The sequence below is a fragment of the Seriola aureovittata genome, chromosome 14 (assembly GCF_021018895.1).
Source record: "Seriola aureovittata isolate HTS-2021-v1 ecotype China chromosome 14, ASM2101889v1, whole genome shotgun sequence".
Classification (NCBI taxonomy): domain Eukaryota; kingdom Metazoa; phylum Chordata; class Actinopteri; order Carangiformes; family Carangidae; genus Seriola; species Seriola aureovittata.
This window is the reverse complement of record NC_079377.1, coordinates 14,267,760-14,287,457: the sequence shown is the minus strand read 5'-3', so window position 1 is coordinate 14,287,457 and position 19,698 is coordinate 14,267,760. Positions and strand designations below refer to the sequence as shown.

Here is a 19,698-nt window from a genome sequence, read left to right as displayed (position 1 = left end):
ATGTGATGAGTTCTTGAATTAGTCCCTTCTGCAACATGAGTGAATAAATCAAAGAATACAATCGGAATGGTAGTCTACAAAAATTAGTATTTATTTACTACAAATTGTGCGTCAGTGGTTTCTCAAAGCGAGGGGTTAAAACTCAGTTGTGACTAAACGGCTTCAGTAAACCCGTTCCATGCTCTACTGTAACACCATCATATAGTAATTGAAGACAACATTGCTGCTGATAATGACAAGTATCAGTAACAACACATCTTTTTAACACTTGATTGTGTTACACCTACACTTTGGAAAACTATATTATACCACCAATCAAAAACAATTTCTTATAGCTGCTCCAAATGGATGCAGGAGGGAACACAAATAAACACCTGGTATATCTAAAAAAAAAAAAAAAAAAAAACCTGACCAACCCATTTATCCTAATATACAATTAACAAGAAATAATAATCAATCACAATCTGAAATACCACAACCAACAATCACAAGCGGAGCAAAATTCACAGCACACAAATGAGATGAAAGGAGCCAAGAGGACCACATTAGTAACATCATGTAAATGGACCCTGAAATCACAAAACAGCGCCTCTTCACACTAAAATGCATGATCTGAGACTTTGCAAATCTAAACATCTATATCAAAAATAAAGATAATGCTGTGGAATGAACTTTAAAATCAAGTCCTCCAGCAGCATGTTGCGGTTAACATTTAAGGGGCAACCACAGTCCTCCACTTCATTATGCCAGAATTTTATAGTGCTCTAATACTCAGTGCACCCCTTGAGAATTGAATTTGTTGTGCTAGAAAATTAACAAATACTTTATTGATAGTTATAGTGTTTTCCATTACAGTCGAGTAATACAATTATATTAAAAAGGTGTGTGGAAATAATTGCTGCCCCTTGTTTAATCATAACTAGGCTGCTCAGGACTCATAGGTCTGTCGGGTCGCAGCGGCAGGTTTCTAAGTCACACTTTTGGATGGCTTTGAGCCAAACTCATCATGTTTCAGTTTTTTTCACTATTACTGTTTAATGTTAATTAATGTTTTTCTGTTTTTCCATTTTTAGTTATAAACAACAAAAATAACTTTATATAGTGTAAAACATTGCATATTATCACATAACCTTTCTTTATTTGCCCTAAGCGATATGATAGAAGGTGATAAAAACAAATCTGGACTATGGTCTTTCTCTTGTGAACCAAGGGAGACCGCATATCAAAGACTTGACGACTGCTGCGGCTTCACGCTGTACAAATGTTCTTTAAAAAATTTGTCTCGGACAAAAGTTTCATCTGAAAACAATTTTGTAGCACAACAAATTGTCCAAAACACAAGGTTTGACAAAACATTTTGACAGCACTATTTCTGTATGATGTAAAAATAGAACTTTAAATAAAATTGGCATCAATGATTTAAATTTCATATGTACATAAAAATCAGTTGTGACTTGTAATGTCCAGAAATTTTACAGCACCACTAGAACTTATTTACAGAAAATAAAATAGGTTCATCTCTATAATGTCATGTCATAATTTTGAATCTATAGTGTGCTACGTGAAAAGACAATACAAAAAATAATAATGATAAAAAAATTAAAATAAAAACGTTATGTGGTTAAAAAAAGCAACAGTAACGTCAGTGCAACATCAGACCTGCTGAGATGGCAAAACGTATATAGCTTAGGCTGTTACACAAACTGGAACACAAGTAACAACATCCCCACCAAAATATCACACAAAATTTCAAAAGTTCCTAAAATGAACTAAAAGGAACAACTGAAACACTGTAATTTCACGTTTTAACCAAGGCATACAATGGTAACATTTTATTCAAATAAGCCACTGACACTAACAAATATGTTCCTTTACTTGGGAAAAAAATCTAGCAAATTTAGGCTAAATGGACTTGATAAATTAATAATAGTGTAAACAATATTGTCAGTAGCTGCTCTTACAGTGTTGTGCTCTTCATCAATGGAATCTGTACTTGCGAGCGGGCTTGAGGTTGACGTATGTCTTCTTCATGTCCTCTGTCTCGTTTTTCTTCACAAGTTGATATCGCTCTCCCTTTGTGGTTACCACCTGATTACCGTGGTACCGCACCAGCTTCTTTGGAGCCTGCCGAAATCACACCAGAATGCACCGGTTTTATTGTATGAAAGGCATTTGATAAAGTTACACTGTGGATATGGAGTATAACCAGAGACTTACATCTTTGGGGGCGACAGGCCGGTGCGTTTTTTTGTCATCCTCCCTGTCCACCAGCATGTACCTATGGAGAAACATAGTCATAAACACTGAAACAAAGAAGTGAGGCCAGTTCTGCTCTTTACAGCATAATAGCAACCTTACTCACTTCTCAAGGATGCTCTCTTTCAGTTTCTGGTCCGCCACTGAGGAAATACTTTTCCCATGGTTTACCTGAGGCAACAGGACACCATCAAATCAGATTTATACAACTTAGGCAGCAGCTGACATGAAACAAAGTGAGAGAGTTTCTGTGTGTTTTGGCAGAGACTCACATTAAGAGGAGTGGGGCTGAGTTGGACATCGCCCTCTATGATAAGACGCACAGCTTCCTCCATGTCTCCTTTGGCAATAGATAGGGCACTACGAGCCTCGGACAGACTACACTTGGGAAACATCTCCAGCAGGTGCTGCTCCTGGGCCTCCCACTCTGACACTGGTAGCTGGACATATGCACATTTACATTACTTCAAAATTCAAATGCATCAAGAAAAAGAAAATAATGTGCTGATGTGCACTGAAATGATCACCTTGGCAGTGGCGCCCTCTGTCTGTGTTTTAAGGCACTGTGTTTCTCTTCCTGGTGGAGGTTCACTGGGCATTGTGGTGAGTTTCAATGAAATATCATCTGTCGTTGCCTTAGGCACGTCGTTTTCTTCATCAGCTAAAAAGGAAACTAACAAATTATCATCAGCACACAACGGTTTAGGGGCTGTCACTGCCCAGCAAGGTTTTGTTTTGATGACTCTTTTGGCAATATTATGTAAATGAAGAAACCATTTGGAAAGTTTAAGACTGCAACAACACTGTTTGTATCAGAGATAATAATAAATGTAGTACCTGAGGTGCGAGCAGTGGCTAGTTTTGAAGCCAAGCTGAACATCATTTCACAGACCTTTACACTGTAAAATAAAAAACACCTTTGTAATAACCAAAGGACAGAATAATGTAGTTGTCTGGTCTTGTTTAACACCCACTATACAATCAGAATATACAGGAAAAAGCGTGGCAGTTTGTTTACCTGTCAATCTCAGCAAAGCCAGGTATGTAAGCTTCTAGCATCTCTCCGAAGACCTCCACGTCAAAGTTCTCCTCCACACTCTGCTGGGAGCCAAGATCCTCCAGGACTCCAGTGATGTAAGACAGAAGAACATCATCCAGTGTGCTGCATTGAATGGTAAAAAAGAAGTTACTGTAAAAGTGATTGAACTATACCCCTTCTGTAAGGATGCAACACAAGGGGGGATTGTTTACCTGAGATCTGCATCGGGGATGTACATCTGAATAAATTCGTGCATCGCACTGTGGATGATTTTGTGGAGGTCCATTGTGTTCTCCTACTGTGCTGCCGAGGAAGTGCTGGAGTTGGGGTACAGCAGATGGTGGAGGGTGTTAAAATGAGCAGCAGTGACTGCAAACCTCAAATAACCAAACAGCAGTTGTCATCCGTGCACCAAATAAGGCACACCACCAGCTCAGAATGACATAAGGATGTTACCAAAGCATTTCTCTTACGAAAGCCTGGTTGTGAAAGCTTGTCTAACTGCTGTCATAGCACGGCGGTCAGCTTTTACTTTTTGGCACAAACATCTTTCACTTCACGATGAATTTCAACAAAGATCGTCAGAAGAAGATAAGACAGGATGCAGCTACAATTGACATTAATTTCGTCGAGGAAGCTACTTTACGCCTTTGCTACACAACGTAATTCATTTATATTATAGCTGCAGGTCACTAACGTCATTAAAAAACGTTTTTGCTTTGCACTCATGTAGTACAACATAATAATCTTGCTACGTTGGTTTTGTTTCCAAGCATTAGCATTACAGCTAATCGGATGGTACTTGACCACTAATGGTTAACGCCACGGCTAAGCTATCATCGTTTGCTAGTATCCACCTCATTCAGACAGTTCTTTCACCCACGTATTTTCTCCACATTATCAGTGCCCTGTCACCAACAAGCTTCACCTTCATCTTCGTAACCTCTGAAAGAAATAACGGTAGGTTGTTAGCGAACTAGCGCTAGCTTAGTGTTTTTTTTGTTAGCGGACAATAACTGCTAGCTAACGGTTAACGCTTGCTGCTAAACCGACCTCGGGTATTTATATCGGGGCGACTTTTAATGGAGTAAAACTTACTGTGGCAGAAATTATGGGGACATGAAGCTCAAAGTTATCCCCAAATGTAGTAGGGGGAGGCTGGTCAATGCAGTGGTTATCCGTGCTGCTTGTTGGCCCGCACGATTCAAAACATTAGCACGTCATTTCCTTTGATTGTAAACAGCCCAGTTTAAATACAGATCTGCTATAAATGTATATATATTGTTATTGCACATGAAATTGAAACACTGTGTGTAACAATAGTTACAGAAAAGCGATGTGTTAGTGCTAATGAAAAATACAGAAGCCATAAAACCCTAATATGCACAATTTCAATGCAAATATGACACTTATTTATTATAGTATTATAAAATGACTGAAGCGATTGGTCGATCAATAGATTAGTTGATCGACAGAAGAACTGTCACGATTGTCTTACATTTTTACACCAAACAACAAATCAATTAATAAAAAAAAACCTAACAAAAACAACAAAAAAAACAACTGTTAATTGACACCGATAATAATTGTTAGTTACTGCCTACATTACATGGAGGAAAAAGCAGGCTATCAAGACTAATGGTCATCTACAATCTACAATCTACAACCCCAATTTTTTATTTATTTTTTATTTTAATTTTTCTTCTTCTTCTCTTTGTTTATATAATTTTGCATGAACTAAATTAAACAATTAAAATGCAGCCATTATTTGGGTAACAATAGTCGTCATTACAGAAACCAGACTATATTTTTTACAACAATAGTTCATATTTCAAATTGTTATTAAGCCATCCCGTACATCATACCTGTGATGTATTGATTAAGGGGAACATACACTTAATATATAATTGTAATAAGGATCCCTATTATCTTTGATTTCCCTCTTCCTTTCTTCACCTACCTCAATTCCTTTCCTTTCCTTATCACCAGTTGGCTCTTGTTTTCTCACCCTCCACCCCTTATTTACCTGATAGAGTTCACCTGGGCACTACAGACATTGACTCTTTTTTTTTCACCTTCACTCGGGGTGGCAGTTTCTGGTAAGAGGTTGGTTTGTTTGTTAGTCTCAGAGACCCTTCTTTGTAAGTATATAGTGAGACTATTTGGATTTGTTTTACTAATTTTAGTTCACAGCCCACATGTCTTCATTTTTCATATTGAAATAATTAACTGAGAATAAACCTTCTATTGGAATGGATATATGTTTGATGGCCTCCATTCCTTCATCCTGCATCCTGACCCAATGCCCATGGTGATATTGAATCAAATCTGAACCTCCTACTTAACAATAACATTTTAGCATTTTAAGGCAGCACAAAATAATAAACTATTAATCTGTTGTCCCTGCTTGGAAAAAAGTTAAGCATGACTCAAAAGCAAAGCAAAATAAGATGGAACAAAAAAGACACACACACAAAGCAAAATCTTTGTTGGTCACTCTAATAAGTGGTGTCCAACAACTGCTCAAGGTATAATAGCCTTCTCTAAAATATGAAATCCTTTTCATGTGCTCTTATTTTCCACTGAGAAGCAAGACTTTTAGTCAATCATGCACAGGTTTGGTTAAGACTTTCTCGTCAATGATTGCAAAGCTTTCTTTGAATCTTCTTTGGTTCCTGACTCAGTGTCTCAACACTAGCCTAGTCTACATTAGAGCAGCAAAAAGTCTACTCTCAGTGGGACATTATCTTATATCTTTTGCCAGATCCATACATAGTTGATGATCAAGGTGTTATCTGAGGCAGCATCAATGATGCCATCAGAGCCTGCTCTCAGTTACCTCCGCCTGTGTTGGTATTATAGCAGATATGTACATGTAAATCATTAATGCCCATTCAATTGTTTTCTTGCTCCCTTGGCAGTATCTCTTGCCGGCTGTAGTATTTCATCAGGAAATATGGTACACGCCACTGATAAAACAAGCAAGAACAATCCTCAACTTGGCTGAACTCTGTTTCAACCCTGAGCTCATGGCTAGACAGGTGGGGCTGAGGTATCTGGGAGGGGGGGGGGGGGGGGGGGCGTGTAAAATGTACAGCAGAGGAGAGCATCTTGTTTTTCTCCGTGTGTGATAACAGCTGACACTGAGAACAGCCTCCAAGCCATATAACACATATTGATGCACTTGCACACATTGAGTAGCATCAATATACTGTAATAACGCGGTCACACTTGTGTTAAAATTGTACAGACTCGCGCTTCAGGCAACATTTGCTTACACTTTTACCAACAAAGCAAAATCTTAACTGCGGTGTCACATTTATGCCCAAACAAAATTTAATGTTCTCAAAACCACCCTGTATATAATGTTTTTCTACTTCTCCAGTTCAACATTCAGCTGTAAATATGAGCTCATGCTGACAGACATAATAAAGCTGACACTATAGAATTTCCCCTTTTTTTCCGGCCCAGCACTAGGTGGCAGCATTGAGTTATTGGTGACAGCAGGACCTCATCCAATTCTGAGAGATGGTTTGCTTTTGAGATCCTCCAGTAGCAACAAAACAACAAAGGAAATTCATTGCTATTATCAGATTTGCATTAGTTTCTAGCATCTTGGGATGAAATAATCTTATTTTTCAAAACTCGTTCTATAGCACACATCAACATTAAGACACAAAGGTTGTGAGTAGTTCACCAGTGAAGAAGCAACATTCTTGTGCTTAAATTTGGGTTGTAGCCATTATCAAAAGAAGTGTAGCTGATGTTTTGGAAGAAGGATATTTTTCAGCTTCACTTTAATCCCAGTTTTTGGGAACAACAACTCTGATTGCTATAGTTTGGTCAGTTTTTCTAATTCGCCTTTGTGAGCAAGGACTTCCCATCTTTTTGCATACAGTCGTTAGCAGTTGCTTTTGTGAGAGGGAGACATACTGTACGTGCATGCACTCAGCTCATGCACCAAACCGTTTTTCCAACTATGTTGAAATGAATCCATTGCAAAACAAAATTTCAGATTATATTAAAGGATAATATTAAATAGATATTATTTTTTGATAATTTGTCTTGCTCTCCTGCTATTGCTGCATCACAATCCTGAGAAACATGCAAATATCCAGCTGTGTACTCACTGTATAATCACATTTAAACACATATACAATAAGCCGGATCAATACAAATGACATACCATCAATAATAAGACCCATTTTGAACTGCTAGCCTCAAGCCACATTATTTAAACTTTCCATTGAGGGTTGAGTTTAAATAGTGTGGCAGTAAAATATTCGACTAAATATATCTTCATAAGATTTATTTAAAGCACGTTTGAATTTGGAAATGACTGTATATCTTCTGTTTTTAGGCATGAGGACAAGATTTTTCTACAAGTTTCTAACAGGTATTTTATTGAAACAGAATAAATAATTAAAAAAACCCACAAACTCATTACACTACACACTGTTGCAAGTGAAAGAGAAACTTTAATATGTGCTAATGATATGTTTACACATTTCTGCTCCTATATGCTGGGGTACAATCAAGCATGTCATGCAACAATGTTGAGTCAGGGCACATAATGTGGATATTGTACTGGTGGCACAGATTTCCATTTTCACACAGACAGTGGGGATAGGAGGGGGGTGAGGGGGGGGGGGGGGGGGGGGTTGGCCGGGGGATGTCTGAGCAAAAATAAATTAATTTTACAATTCTCATCAGAGTCCCCAAAACACTGAATGATTTACTGCCAAATTAATTACCCTTTACCTAACTTTAGACAATAATGCTCGGCGCTGTCTGTCGGAACAGTATTATTCTATTAACGTTCGATTTGCAGTTCAGCCAGAGTGACTTCGTATTTAGATTTTATTATATTTTCTTAGTGAATGTGTAGCATTGCATCCACAATAGAAAGGCACAGAATTATCTGATATTTTTCAGTTGAATCACCTGTGCAGCAGAGATGGGATCAGCACATTATTTGGAGAGAGAATTTGTTAAAAAATTTTAAACACTTAACATATCTGTTCTACAGCATTACAAAAGACACATTTACAGAGTGAATTCAAGCACAGTGCAGTTTAATTAATTGAAACTTTTACAATATAAGGCCTCCTTCACAATCACCACCCATCTTTAATCAAATATAAGACTTATCATTTCACCTCTCTCTGCTTGGTTTTGAAGGTCGTATGATTCAAAGCGTTATTGTGTGGATTTTGACAAAAGTACAGTATTGACAACACTTGTGAAATCAAAGTTGGCATATGTTTTCAATTAAATTTTACCTTTACACTTTTTTCTTTTTTTTTTTTTTCTCTTTATCCAGAGCTGGGGTGTTGGTGACTCGAAGAGACTCGGAGCATGAGCGTGAGATTAGCTGGCTGGTTGTCCGAGGGCGAGGGCGAGGGCTGACCTGATCCAGATCCGGGCCACCTGTGAGGGCTAGCCTGCCCTCCCGTCTGCCTCCCGTCCTGTCTGCAGGAAGTGGTCACCAGGCAGCGCATTGCCACTTTTTCCACAGTCACAGGGTACACAAGGACTGCAGGGTTAGACAGGACATATATACCATTAGGCTTAAAGCAAAAATGTTTATGTCTCTATATCACATTGCTCGACTATATTTAATAGAGAAACACTGACAGGACCTCAGAGCTGTATAAACATTAGAGAAACCTGTGAAAGTAAATGATATTTTCCAGATGTAGAGTTTTGTTAGACATAATAAGCTGCAACAAATGGGTGCAATAAGCAGGGCAATACAAAAAACAACCAGCTTGGGTTCATCTCAGTAAATGGGTTGGTCTCCCTTGTCTTGCTCTGTGTGTCTCTGTTCAGCAGTCGATAGGTTAACCTGCCCGTGGCATCCATCTTATGTGGCCCCCCTCGCATTACCATTGATCTGAGGGAAATAAAGAGCACACGTGTTATTATATACAGCCCAGAAAAACACCCTCTCACAGTGATGGAGTGAACAGGCCAAATGTATGAAATATTGCCGCTCCGACATATTCTGTCTTCCTGTCAATAGTGCAGCCTTTGCCCACAATCTGGATCAATAGCGACTTATCTTTTCATGATAACACATAACAATGTTGTCTGTTGTCTTTTTCTGATATTGAAGTTCTAACTCTGTCCCTCTGCCTTTTTAAATCATCCATGCTGATATGTATATTTGGATATTTCTTATTTTCCTTGTTTTTTTTTTTTCTCCTAAAGACATAAAATTGGCGTGGGACCGCTAGTCTGAGACATGGCAGTTACAAATTTACATGTTGGTTTTCTGGACGTTTCTCTGAAGCTTTTGGGGGTCTCTCATGTGTGAGACTGCTCAGTGGAGAGAAGACACCCCTCTGTAAAAACATCTGTTGTGGAAATGGCTGTCAGACTCCCTTTTGTGGGCTCCGTCTTTTCTTTGCACAGAGATAGTCATTTGTTTTGATCATTTATGTGGGTGAAAGAATAATAATAAAAAATCTGGAGAATGTAGCCATGCAGCTGAGCAGCCTACAGTGGGGCTGTGTTTTTACATTTATTTTTTTTTTTTTTTCATGGAAAGGAACATTTCTCTCTGATTTAGAGGCATTGTGGTCTGCACAATGAGGCATGTCATGTAACTATGTTATCTAATGTAAAAGTAAACTATAATGCACCGTGAGTGATATGACAAAGGAAAGTTTTTACAAATATTTTGCAATTAACCATTTCAGTAAGCATACGTTCCCTGTACATTAGGACAAGCTGCTGAAAGATGATAACCAAAAATACTCTTTAATTATTCATGATGTGGTGATCGTTATCATTTATGGAAGAAGTCACTGGAAAAGAGAAATTGGCATTGTGTTTTATTATTTAGATTGATTTCATTGTGGAAAATGAAATTTCTTTTTGCATTAAAAATAAAATACCAACTGTAGTCCTCCATTCTGTCAGCTTTGTATGACTGAATGAAGCAATCAGTGTAATTTCATATAAATAAACTCAACTATATGCCGTACACAAGTGCAACAGGAAGTGATAAGTATAAAAGGTTGATACCCTTGAACTATATTGTCAACAAATGCTCTTTTGTGACTTTTTTTTTGTTTAGAATGGCCCAGGGTGCAGTTACGCCACTGTTCTCCACCTACACAGGAAGTGTTTTGAAAGCACCTGTCCAGTGGTGCCACAGGGCACATCACCTCTATGTACTCCCAGGTCAGCCGCCATTTGTCTGAGTCAGGCAGCTCTCTCACCTAATTCCTTTTTTCACTGCTTAACACTACTGTTCATACAAGACACAATGTCAAATAATCGTTTTTGATAAAATTATAAAGGTTGCATTCAGACAGATTACGTCAAGTTTTGAATAGATGTTAATTCCATGCTCTGCTATATGTTTTTCAATGTTTTAAGGACCCCATAAAACGGGAAAATTACTGCATTGGGGTCAATTAAAAAATAATAATAATAATAAATTCATTGTGACAATTGAGTATACAGCCACAGTTTGACAGCGCATCTAACTTTAAGATACGGTATGTATCTTAAAGTGAAAAGCGGAAAACTGACATTTTACTGGCAATTTCCTCTGATAACAGTGTTAGACAAAAAAAAAAAAAAAAAAAAAAACAGTTCTGGATGGACATAATATTTCCTGCGATTCACAAGAACCTGCTCTGAGTTGTTTGACTGTCACATGGGTTTACATTGCAAATCCTGACATATTATTTCACTGTATGTGTCATGAGTCTGAGGATAACAACCATATTCAGTTTTCATTACTTCAAAAATAATTTCTTTTTAATGTTTATATTCTATGAAATATCTTCATTTTATTTTATTTTATTTATTTATTTATCAACAAAATTGAGCAGATTCTATACAAAGGAATCTAAACATTGCGTATGTGACCTGGTTTAAAAGGTGTAAAAGCTGTCTACATTTAAATGAACCATAACAGCAAGATCCCTGCATGAATTAATGGGACGCCTGTTTGTGACTCTATGATTTTCCTGCAGAACAGGTGAGTGTTTGAGCAGAGTGACACCTCATAAACTAGCTGATAACCTGTTCCTGTGTCTTCTTATCTGTCTTCCAGACAATCCCTGGTCCCTGAGCACGTTGTCGTTTCCCCTCGGGCCCATTATCAGATCCCCTCTGTAGGCTCCCAGCAGCTGCAGTTATTGTGGAAGACTCTACGTTTATAGCCTCATGATGTGTGTGACACGCTGGCTTTTATGAGTGAGTAAATGCTCTCTTGTGGTTGTTGGGATAGTTTCCTTTATTTGTTTTGTTTTGACTTAGAAGCTTCCTTCAATTTTTTTCTGTTTTTCTCATCAAATATAAATCCTTATTGAATCTTTTTAAAATTAACAACATGCCTAACACATTAAATGTTTTTTTTCTATTCCAGCCTTTCAGTCCATTTTCAAGTTTTAAGTCAGGTAACAGTGATGTTTACCCAAAATCTGAAAAGTGTAAATAATATATTAAATCTAAGATCATAAAAAAGAAAAAAGGACAAGGCAAAGAAAAGCTTATTGAAAAATGTAATGCTGAATGTAATGTTGAGTTTATTTTCAAATATTATATCGTTAATCATCTTTTTCCAATCATGTTTCAGCACTGATCGGCCCCTCGCTCTATCTGTGAGAAACGTGTTATCTCCCTCTGCCATTCATGTACACATTTATTGGATTCCAAGTCTCTGGGATCAATCTTTTGGCCACCAGAGGAGCATAACTAATGGCAACATTAGAATGGCTTTGTGAGAGGGACTGGCCGGATGCGGGTTAACCAAGCAGGAAATAATCTAGGATTTTATATCCTGCATGAATGGCCATAGGATATGCTGAGAATAAATTAATCCCCTCAAAATTTTAGCACTGAGGTTATCTTTTGAATGAAACAGTTTCAGAGGGGTGGACGGTTTATTTGGCTGATTTTTTTTTTTTTTTTTTTTTCTGGGGGAGGAGGGGGTGGTGTTGCTCCCTGCGTGCACATGTGGAATTTCTTGGCAGATAATGACCGTCATCTTAATGCTCAGCCAGGGTCAGACTATCTATTCTGTCTCTGACCGCAGGTCTAGACGGCCTTCCTCTGGAAAGCGTCCCCCCCCCCCTTCCTTTTAAATACCCACTTCTATTTTCCTGTTGTGCCCAAACAAGGATTTTATAAAACGGGTGACATCGCCACACAAGCTGTCTGCCGAATCCCCCTTAATTAAAGTGACGTTTAAAGCCTTCCTCAGACACTAATAAACCCCCTCTCCATTAAGATCCTCCTAATTACTGTGTGCAAAGGAAAAGGGGACACACACAGACAGACAGTGTGGAGGTAAGCCTGCTGGCATTTGGCCCCATAAGCTGAGCGCCACACAAAAGAAAATGTCCCCTGGGTTACCCATCCTACTAGACAGATTCCTGTTTTTTTTTTTTTTTCAACCTCGCTCCCCTCTCCTGTTTTCTTCTTTATGAATGAAAGTATATGACATGTGTGGCTGAGAGTGTCCATTCATGGAGCTGGTGGAATGTATGAATGAGGCATGAATCCCAGCCACCTGATTAGTCATTAAGCAGTCTTTTGACATTACCATTGTTTAAATGTGCATAGTGGAAGTGAGATTGCTGTCGTCTATAAACCCTCATTCACTCATGTGAGGCTGATTAGAAAAGATGAATATTCAGTGGAAACTGAAGGATGCAGGGATCCATCTAACATTTTGATCTCAGTAAACTAATTAAAACACATTAGAACATTCATTTTATATAAGGCTTTACAATGTCGGGTGCCAGTCCCATGGTAGTTTGAAATGGCTTTAAAGTGGCTTCAATTGGTGTGGACTAGAGAATCTCATATGGTTACGCGTCACACTGAGCCACAAGTACAGTGTGTGGACAGTCACCACAGCGTCAGTGGCAGAGGCCTGCCCAGAGAGGTTAAACGTGTTTGGTTCGTGTCCTGGTCCGCAGATTAATGACATTAACGAAGTTTCCATTAGGCGCGCAACTGGGGGAGACACGGGCGTCCATGCGGAAAGCCACATGACCGAGGCAGAGATAAGAGAAAATGAAATACGTCTTCGTGGAGACAGGAGGAGCCAGGAAGTGCCACTCCAAATTAGCCGCAGGCCCAGTTTGTTGTTACTTCATTAACCCAACAGCCCCGGGAAAAATAAAAAGCGGGGTCACAACCTTTAGCAACAGGGAGGCCTGAAATTTGCAAAGACAGGCTCCATCAAACTTTGGCTGGATGCAACTTTTGACACAATACAGACAAGAGTTTATGAGGGGGAGTCGAGTTTTACCTCAAACTGTTTTAGGTTAATTCAGTTGTAAATGCTGCAGTTTCACATTTAAACTATTAAAAGAAACACCCCTTTACTGCTGTTTTAATCATTTAAACAAATGTTGAAATATCCTGCAGGTTAATTTACAGCATGTAGTCACATTTTTTTTAGAGCATTGTGGGATAGTAATCCATTTCATCCTGACCAGTTGTTATAGAAAGAGATGAACCAATCAGTTGGTCGTCTCATACAGCCTGATCGTTTACTTCTTTCAAAATGTCCCAAAGAAGAACCGATTTTTTAACATGGTGAGTGATGTAGTGAATTTTTGTTAAACAAAACAATCAAAGTCTGTGAGTAAAACTTAATAAAACTGACAGTGAGTATTTGTTTAGGGCAGATTATGCTCCTTGGTTCAGATCTGACAGCATATGGATGTAAAAGTTCACACAGCCAGTCTTAGGACTTTCTACAAATGACAATAAAATAGGATATTATTGGATCATTCTTTTTTAGATAATGTGCACTGAGCTCTGTTCGTTGCTCTCCAGCATGTGGTGGTGTTCTTCAAAACAGAGCCGAGTTGTATAATGCCGCCCTTGTTGTAACCTGAGCTGAGCAGTGGCTCTTTATTTGCAGGCAGTGACTTTATTAGAGTCTATGGTTACAGACCCTTGGAAGGAGGGCTATTGTATTCTCACCCCTTCTCTGGCAAACATACCTCTGCTGCTCTCCTCCTTTGTGCACTCCTCATAACAAAAAGACCTGATGGATTCTGCAGAGAGAGGATCTGTATTTTATTATTTTTGTCACTTTGAATATGGCCTGACGAATCTTTTCATTACCTTAGATCTGAATTCCAAGTTTATTTCTTAAAAAGTCAGATAATTTACCTTCTCTCTCTCATTATCTCTCTCTCTCACTCTCTCTCTCTCTGTCTCTCACTCTCTCTCTCTCTCACACACACACACACACATACACACACACACACACACACACACACACACACACACACACACCTACTCAGCAACATGGATCAGCAGCAGCTGACTTGGCTAGAAACTCTGTGGCACAGGTAGACAGAAGCAGGGTCCAGCGAGTGTCTACTGAGGCTGCAGACACATCTGCCTGCTTGATTTCACCTGGTAACTGAGCATGTAGTATTTACTTCTCGGCTGAAATGCAATCAGGGGCTGGTAGCTGGCAAGGAAGCCATGAGCCTGCGATTAGGTGCAGGTTTTTTTTCCCCTCCCCATCTCTCAACAAGTAAGGAAGAGTTTGTGTTGAAAAAGTGGAATGGAAAAAAAGATGTATTGAAATATTTTGGCAACTTATGTAAAACAGCGTGAGATTAAAAAAAAAAAAAAAGTTATAATATAATGACGTGTGAAATTTTTTACTAAACTATCAAAAACAATCCTTTATATTGAAATCTTTCCAGTTTTCCAAGAATTATTTTGCATGTGTTGGCAGGACACTCATATGTCAAACTTTTTGCTTCTAACTTTGACTACTGATACAGTAGTTATAATAACATTCAAGCCAGGGTTCAAGGTCTAGCAATAAAAACATGATTAAAAGTACAGTAGAGTTTCAAATGCATCATTATGAGCTGTTTCATTGCTGACGACAAGAGCCTCATGAATTCCTGATGATAAATGTAAAAGTGACGCTGCCGAGGTTTCTACGGTAGAGCGCTCCCCTGTGCGTGTATAAACATCTTACATGCTCTAGACAAGAGTCACCTCTCTAATCTGGCTGAAGAAGTGTGTGGAGAGGCCCTTTATCCCACCCTGCTTTAACCGGTTGCTCACAGAAGAGCCATTTACCTCCACTAATGGGGAGTGAGCCTTTCACTGGGGCCTGTTTGCCTCTCAGCCCTCTGAAAGAAACTCCACCAGAGAGGAGACATTAAGAAAACCAGTTAATCTGGAGCAGTCTGTCTGTGTCTGCCCAGGGAGTGGACCAAGCTCCTTGGTGCCTTTTCAAGAGGCTCCTCTTCACAGCAACTATAGAAGTGTTAGATCAGCACTTTTCTCAGTCGCCCTCATGAAGACACAGTGGTTAAATAAGTGAGTGGTTAGTCTTCTTGGCCATTGTTTATTGAGTTTGAAAGCTTTAAAATGTTGCTGATGTAGTAAGAGAACCATACATCATTCACCTTTTGACTGTATTTTGTGTGTTTATTACTATACACCCTTTCACTCAAAGGCCAAAGCCTTATCATAGGACCCTTCAAATTTTGGAAAAGTCAAGTACTGATGTAACTTGACAGATCATGTTCACCATCCTAGTTTAGTGTGTTTGCAAGCTAACATTTGCCAGTTAATACTAAATGCAAGGTACAGCTGAGACTGATGGGAATGTCATTATGTACTAATCAGCCTGATAATGGTGCTAGATGAAAATTTGAGGGATCACCAAAGTCGTTATAATCATCTTGAGGGGAATACAAGTGTGTGAGCCAAACTTCATGGCAATCCATCAGGAACTTTTCAACATATTTCACGAAAAGCCAAAAATGTCAACCTGCTGGTGGCACTAGAGGAAAAGCTACAAGATCACTAAAGTCAGGAGAAATCATCGTCTGGGGGCCGTGAATGTTACAAAATCTAATGGCAATCCATCTAGTTAAACTAGTTGTTGAGATGGTTCCCTCTGGACCAAAGTGGACTGAGCAACACTGCTAATGTTGGCACTGAATTCATTTCAGACACAAGTTTCATAAGAACACACACACAAAAAAACAAACAAATATTGCAAAAAGCAAACAAGGAACCTCTATGGTGTGAAAGTTTAGCCTATATAGAGAAAGCTAATTATGTATTTTAGAGTAGTAACTCTCTGATCAGGCAATAAAGCCTCATTCTCCATAAAGGAACCCGAGGGAGGAGTAGAACCAGGAGGAACAGAAGCTCTACCACAATCACAACCAAGTCACTGTTATTTACCTTTGTTTGTGACAGTGGGGGCTTTTAACCCCCGGACAGTTAGTCTTTACTGACCGTTTATGGAGCAATCCTACTGTGGCAGGAGTGCTACACCAAGGTCATCAGTGGCTGCAACCAGAGCGACCTGTCGTTAAAGACTGGACAAATAACCACAGGAGGAACTCTGGAGAGTGGGGTTAATCAGGTAGGCAGTCACAATGGCAGGTGGTGGAGGTTAGAATGAGAGAGGGGAAAAAAGTGTGTAGGGTGGGTGTAGGATGAGGGTATGGGAGAAGCCTTTTAGTGAAATGAAAGAAGACGATTCAGTTTGCAAAATCAGAAATGCACAAAAAAATGCATACCCTAGACAAACAAACGTGCATACAGAGGCATGCATGTAAAATACGCACACACACACACATGCCTGCGCGTGCGTACGCGTTTCAGCGGGTGCGACAGATGCCGAATGGACTCGTGTATTCTCAGCAGTGAAGAAGGGCCCTGAGGGTCTCTGCTGTCTTACAGTACACCAGGGATCAGCTGTGACACAGTGACACTGATCCCCTCATGTCACACACAATGCTGTCCTAACACCACTCTGTTTGTAAGTGTGTGCATGTATGTGTGTGTTGTGGGATTTCACCATGTCAAATATACTACAGCGAGTATGACATTGCCTTGTGCACCTTTATGCTCAGGGCAACATGTCTGCCATACTAATATCCTGTTTCTTTTCGTTGCTTCAAAATAAGTTTTTAGAAAGAAATGCATCAAAATCTTTATTTATTTTTTTGTTTGTTTGTATAAAATACATGGATTCATACTATCAGGGCAGTGTCTGTGCAAACACTGGGGAAAGCTAGGAAGGTGCTGTGGGTTGTACTGCTCATGTTTGGCCAGTTGAGGCCATGCTTTCCTCGTATACAGTCACTCTGGCCCACTTCTCTCTTCAGGAAAGAAGCTGCATATATGGGTCATGCAATAGAAATCACTTGAGAAATCATCTTACAATCTACAGTATACTCTGGGCAGCATGGGAAAGTAAAAAAACGTTCAATTTGCTCGTGTTCTGTATAGAATTTTGACGTACTGACTACTTTGCTTAATATTACCATTGTATGTGCCTTTTACATTTCATCTTTCTCCCCCTGTGTTTATACTTAGTAGAATAAGGTTTCATCTGCAAGACATATTCTAAAAAAGCATTGGAAAATAAGATACTTTGCCCCTTAAAAGAATTCATAATTTTAACATCCCTTAAGGAGCCATTCTTCAGAGTTTGTACTTTTACTTGCATCTTACTGCAAATATGTTTTTTTGAATGCAGATCTTAGTGTTTCTATTATTGTGTTGTTCATGTATTGTAACGTTTATCACAGCTGTCCTTTGATAAGTACAGAAATCATTCCAACAAATAAGAAGTTATGAGGAAGTAACACTTAAAAGAAACTTAAAAATCTGAATGAATTTCTCCATTTTAATCCAAGTTGCACACTTATTGATTAGTTATTTTTTCATATTGAGTCTATTAAGGTTCTGTTTCTAGTCTCTGTGTTTAGACCATGACCATATAAACATTAGTCATCTCTGCATCTTCAAATGAATAGGTTTACAATACAAACATGCTTCACGTTTATTAGAGATAAAACTACCCATATGTTAGAGAATGATACTGAGTTGATGTTTCTCTCCTCTCCTTCTGCAGTGGTGGTCCATGTGCCGTAGCGTGGTCAGTCTCCGTCCAGGTGCAGACCTTCTCCACTGAAAACCTCCATGAGCCTGTCAAATAAAGTAAAACCGGGGAGATGTGTGGCCCGTGAAAGGGATATGCTCACCCTGCTAGTGGGCTCAGAGACGCTTCTTTGTTTCCTGGCATGTCTCACATACTTTCAGAGGCCAGATAAGCCCCAGCGCCATGAAACACCGCTTTATGTTTGGCCTCGGTAACGTCCCAGAGAGGGCAGAGTGGACTCAGAGGAGAGACCAGTCAGTGAGCAGGTAATATGTTCTTTGTGTCGCACCTTATTAAAGGGCCAGATACATAATAAGAGTCCTGGTTATGTAGTCCTTACATATTTTAAGTACCCACTGAAAAATACTTCAATAACCAAACTTCCAGTTAAAATATTCCTCCCTCCAACTCCTTTGCTGTCACTCATTTTTCTTTTATTTCCGTCCCTCTCTGAGGGGAAGGGGTAAGCCTGGATGGTGAAAGGCGAGGGAGGGGGAGGTGGGGGTTTGGCTGTTTCCTGAAATCGGATTAGCAGCTACTCTACACTTAGATTGCAGGGACTGGGGCTTTAGTTTAGCCCAGCTCAAGACCACCCAACAGGTAAACAGGTACATTACTCTGGAGCAACAAAAGGAAAGTAAATTGTGAAGGGATAGAGGATAAAAAATACCCATGAGAGATGGATATAGAGTTATTGAAATATATATGAGACTACTTGGCAGATCGGTAAAAGTGGATTTCTGAGTGCGGTCAATCTGAAATGAATTCCAAAAACTTGCCGCTGAAGTGGTGGAAATTCATAAATTGCAATGAAACAAACAAAAAAGTAGAAAAGAAAAAAACAAAAAAAAACCTTACTTTCTTTAGAAATTTATTCCGAACTACCAATTTGTGAACTTCCACTTCCACTGAACCAACTCTCTGGACCTTCACAAAAGACCTACATATCTCAACCCCAGCCCTCCCCTCTCACCAAGATCTCTAAACCTCACATTGTCATGCTGCTGCCACTGCATCCCACAGAAAACCTCCTGAAAATTAGTTTTTGGCAACCGGCTCGCAAACACACTCTCCTGTCTGCTGCAAGCCACCAAGGCTTTGTTAGGCAGGCCTGCTCTGAGCCCAGAGCCTTCAAGACCCCCATTATGCAGCAGGACTCAGCGGGGCAGAAAGAGCAGGAGTGTTTTCGCCAGTCATGTGGGCACACAGGCATTATACACTCTTCAGTGGCACTGTAGATATTTTGTGAGTCTTACAAACAGAAGGGAGGCCTGCAAAGGCTGCAAGAAGTTTTGATAATTGGGAGTTATATAAGTTCCCAAATCCTCACAGGAGGATTTTAAGTTTTTTCCCCTATTGTGTATTTTGAAAAGCTGTGTGTGAAGGCCCCACTGCGAAGGTGACAAATCCTTTGACATAAATCATTGTGTAAAGGTTAAAGGAATACAGTCAAGTGCTCAGGAAGAAGAGCCTCTAA

The 19,698-nt window shown here is 39.3% G+C and overlaps 1 protein-coding gene and 1 long non-coding RNA gene across 4 annotated transcripts; one reads left to right on the top strand and one right to left on the bottom strand.

Moving 5' to 3' along the window:
* Window positions 1-67: 67 nt before the first annotated feature.
* Window positions 68-4,523, bottom strand: cuedc2 (CUE domain containing 2). 2 transcript variants are annotated; one of them, XM_056395276.1, is made up of 9 exons: window positions 4,394-4,523; window positions 3,508-3,612; window positions 3,275-3,418; window positions 3,094-3,155; window positions 2,784-2,929; window positions 2,529-2,696; window positions 2,363-2,427; window positions 2,218-2,278; window positions 68-2,124 (listed from the first exon to the last, which is right to left on the bottom strand). In XM_056395276.1, exons 2-9 carry the CDS (start codon window positions 3,579-3,581, stop codon window positions 1,978-1,980), a joined length of 867 nt encoding a protein of 288 aa, XP_056251251.1. In that variant the 5' UTR covers window positions 3,582-3,612; window positions 4,394-4,523; the 3' UTR covers window positions 68-1,977. The 2 variants fall into 2 exon arrangements, with proteins under 2 accessions (XP_056251251.1, XP_056251252.1); XM_056395277.1 differs by having other exon boundaries at window positions 2,784-2,917.
* Window positions 3,628-18,658, top strand: LOC130181276 (uncharacterized). Of its 2 annotated transcripts, none has more exons than XR_008829555.1 (5): window positions 3,628-4,255; window positions 8,619-8,820; window positions 10,380-10,486; window positions 11,370-11,512; window positions 18,195-18,658. It is a non-coding gene; the product is annotated as an uncharacterized LOC130181276 (long non-coding RNA). The 2 variants fall into 2 exon arrangements; XR_008829556.1 differs by lacking the exon at window positions 3,628-4,255 and adding an exon at window positions 7,646-7,691.
* The last annotated feature ends 1,040 nt before the right edge of the window (window positions 18,659-19,698 follow it).

Excerpts from the sequence above, each read along its gene's own strand:
- cuedc2 (XM_056395276.1), bottom strand. The coding sequence starts at position 3,581 with ATGGACCTCCACAAAATCATCCACAGTGCGATGCACGAATTTATTCAG. Across the intron at positions 2,930-3,093 it reads AGCCACTGCTCGCACCTCAG|TTTCCTTTTTAGCTGATGAA; the intron begins GTACTACATTTA and ends ATAATTTGTTAG. Across the intron at positions 2,697-2,783 it reads CAGAGGGCGCCACTGCCAAG|CTACCAGTGTCAGAGTGGGA; the intron begins GTGATCATTTCA and ends GCATATGTCCAG.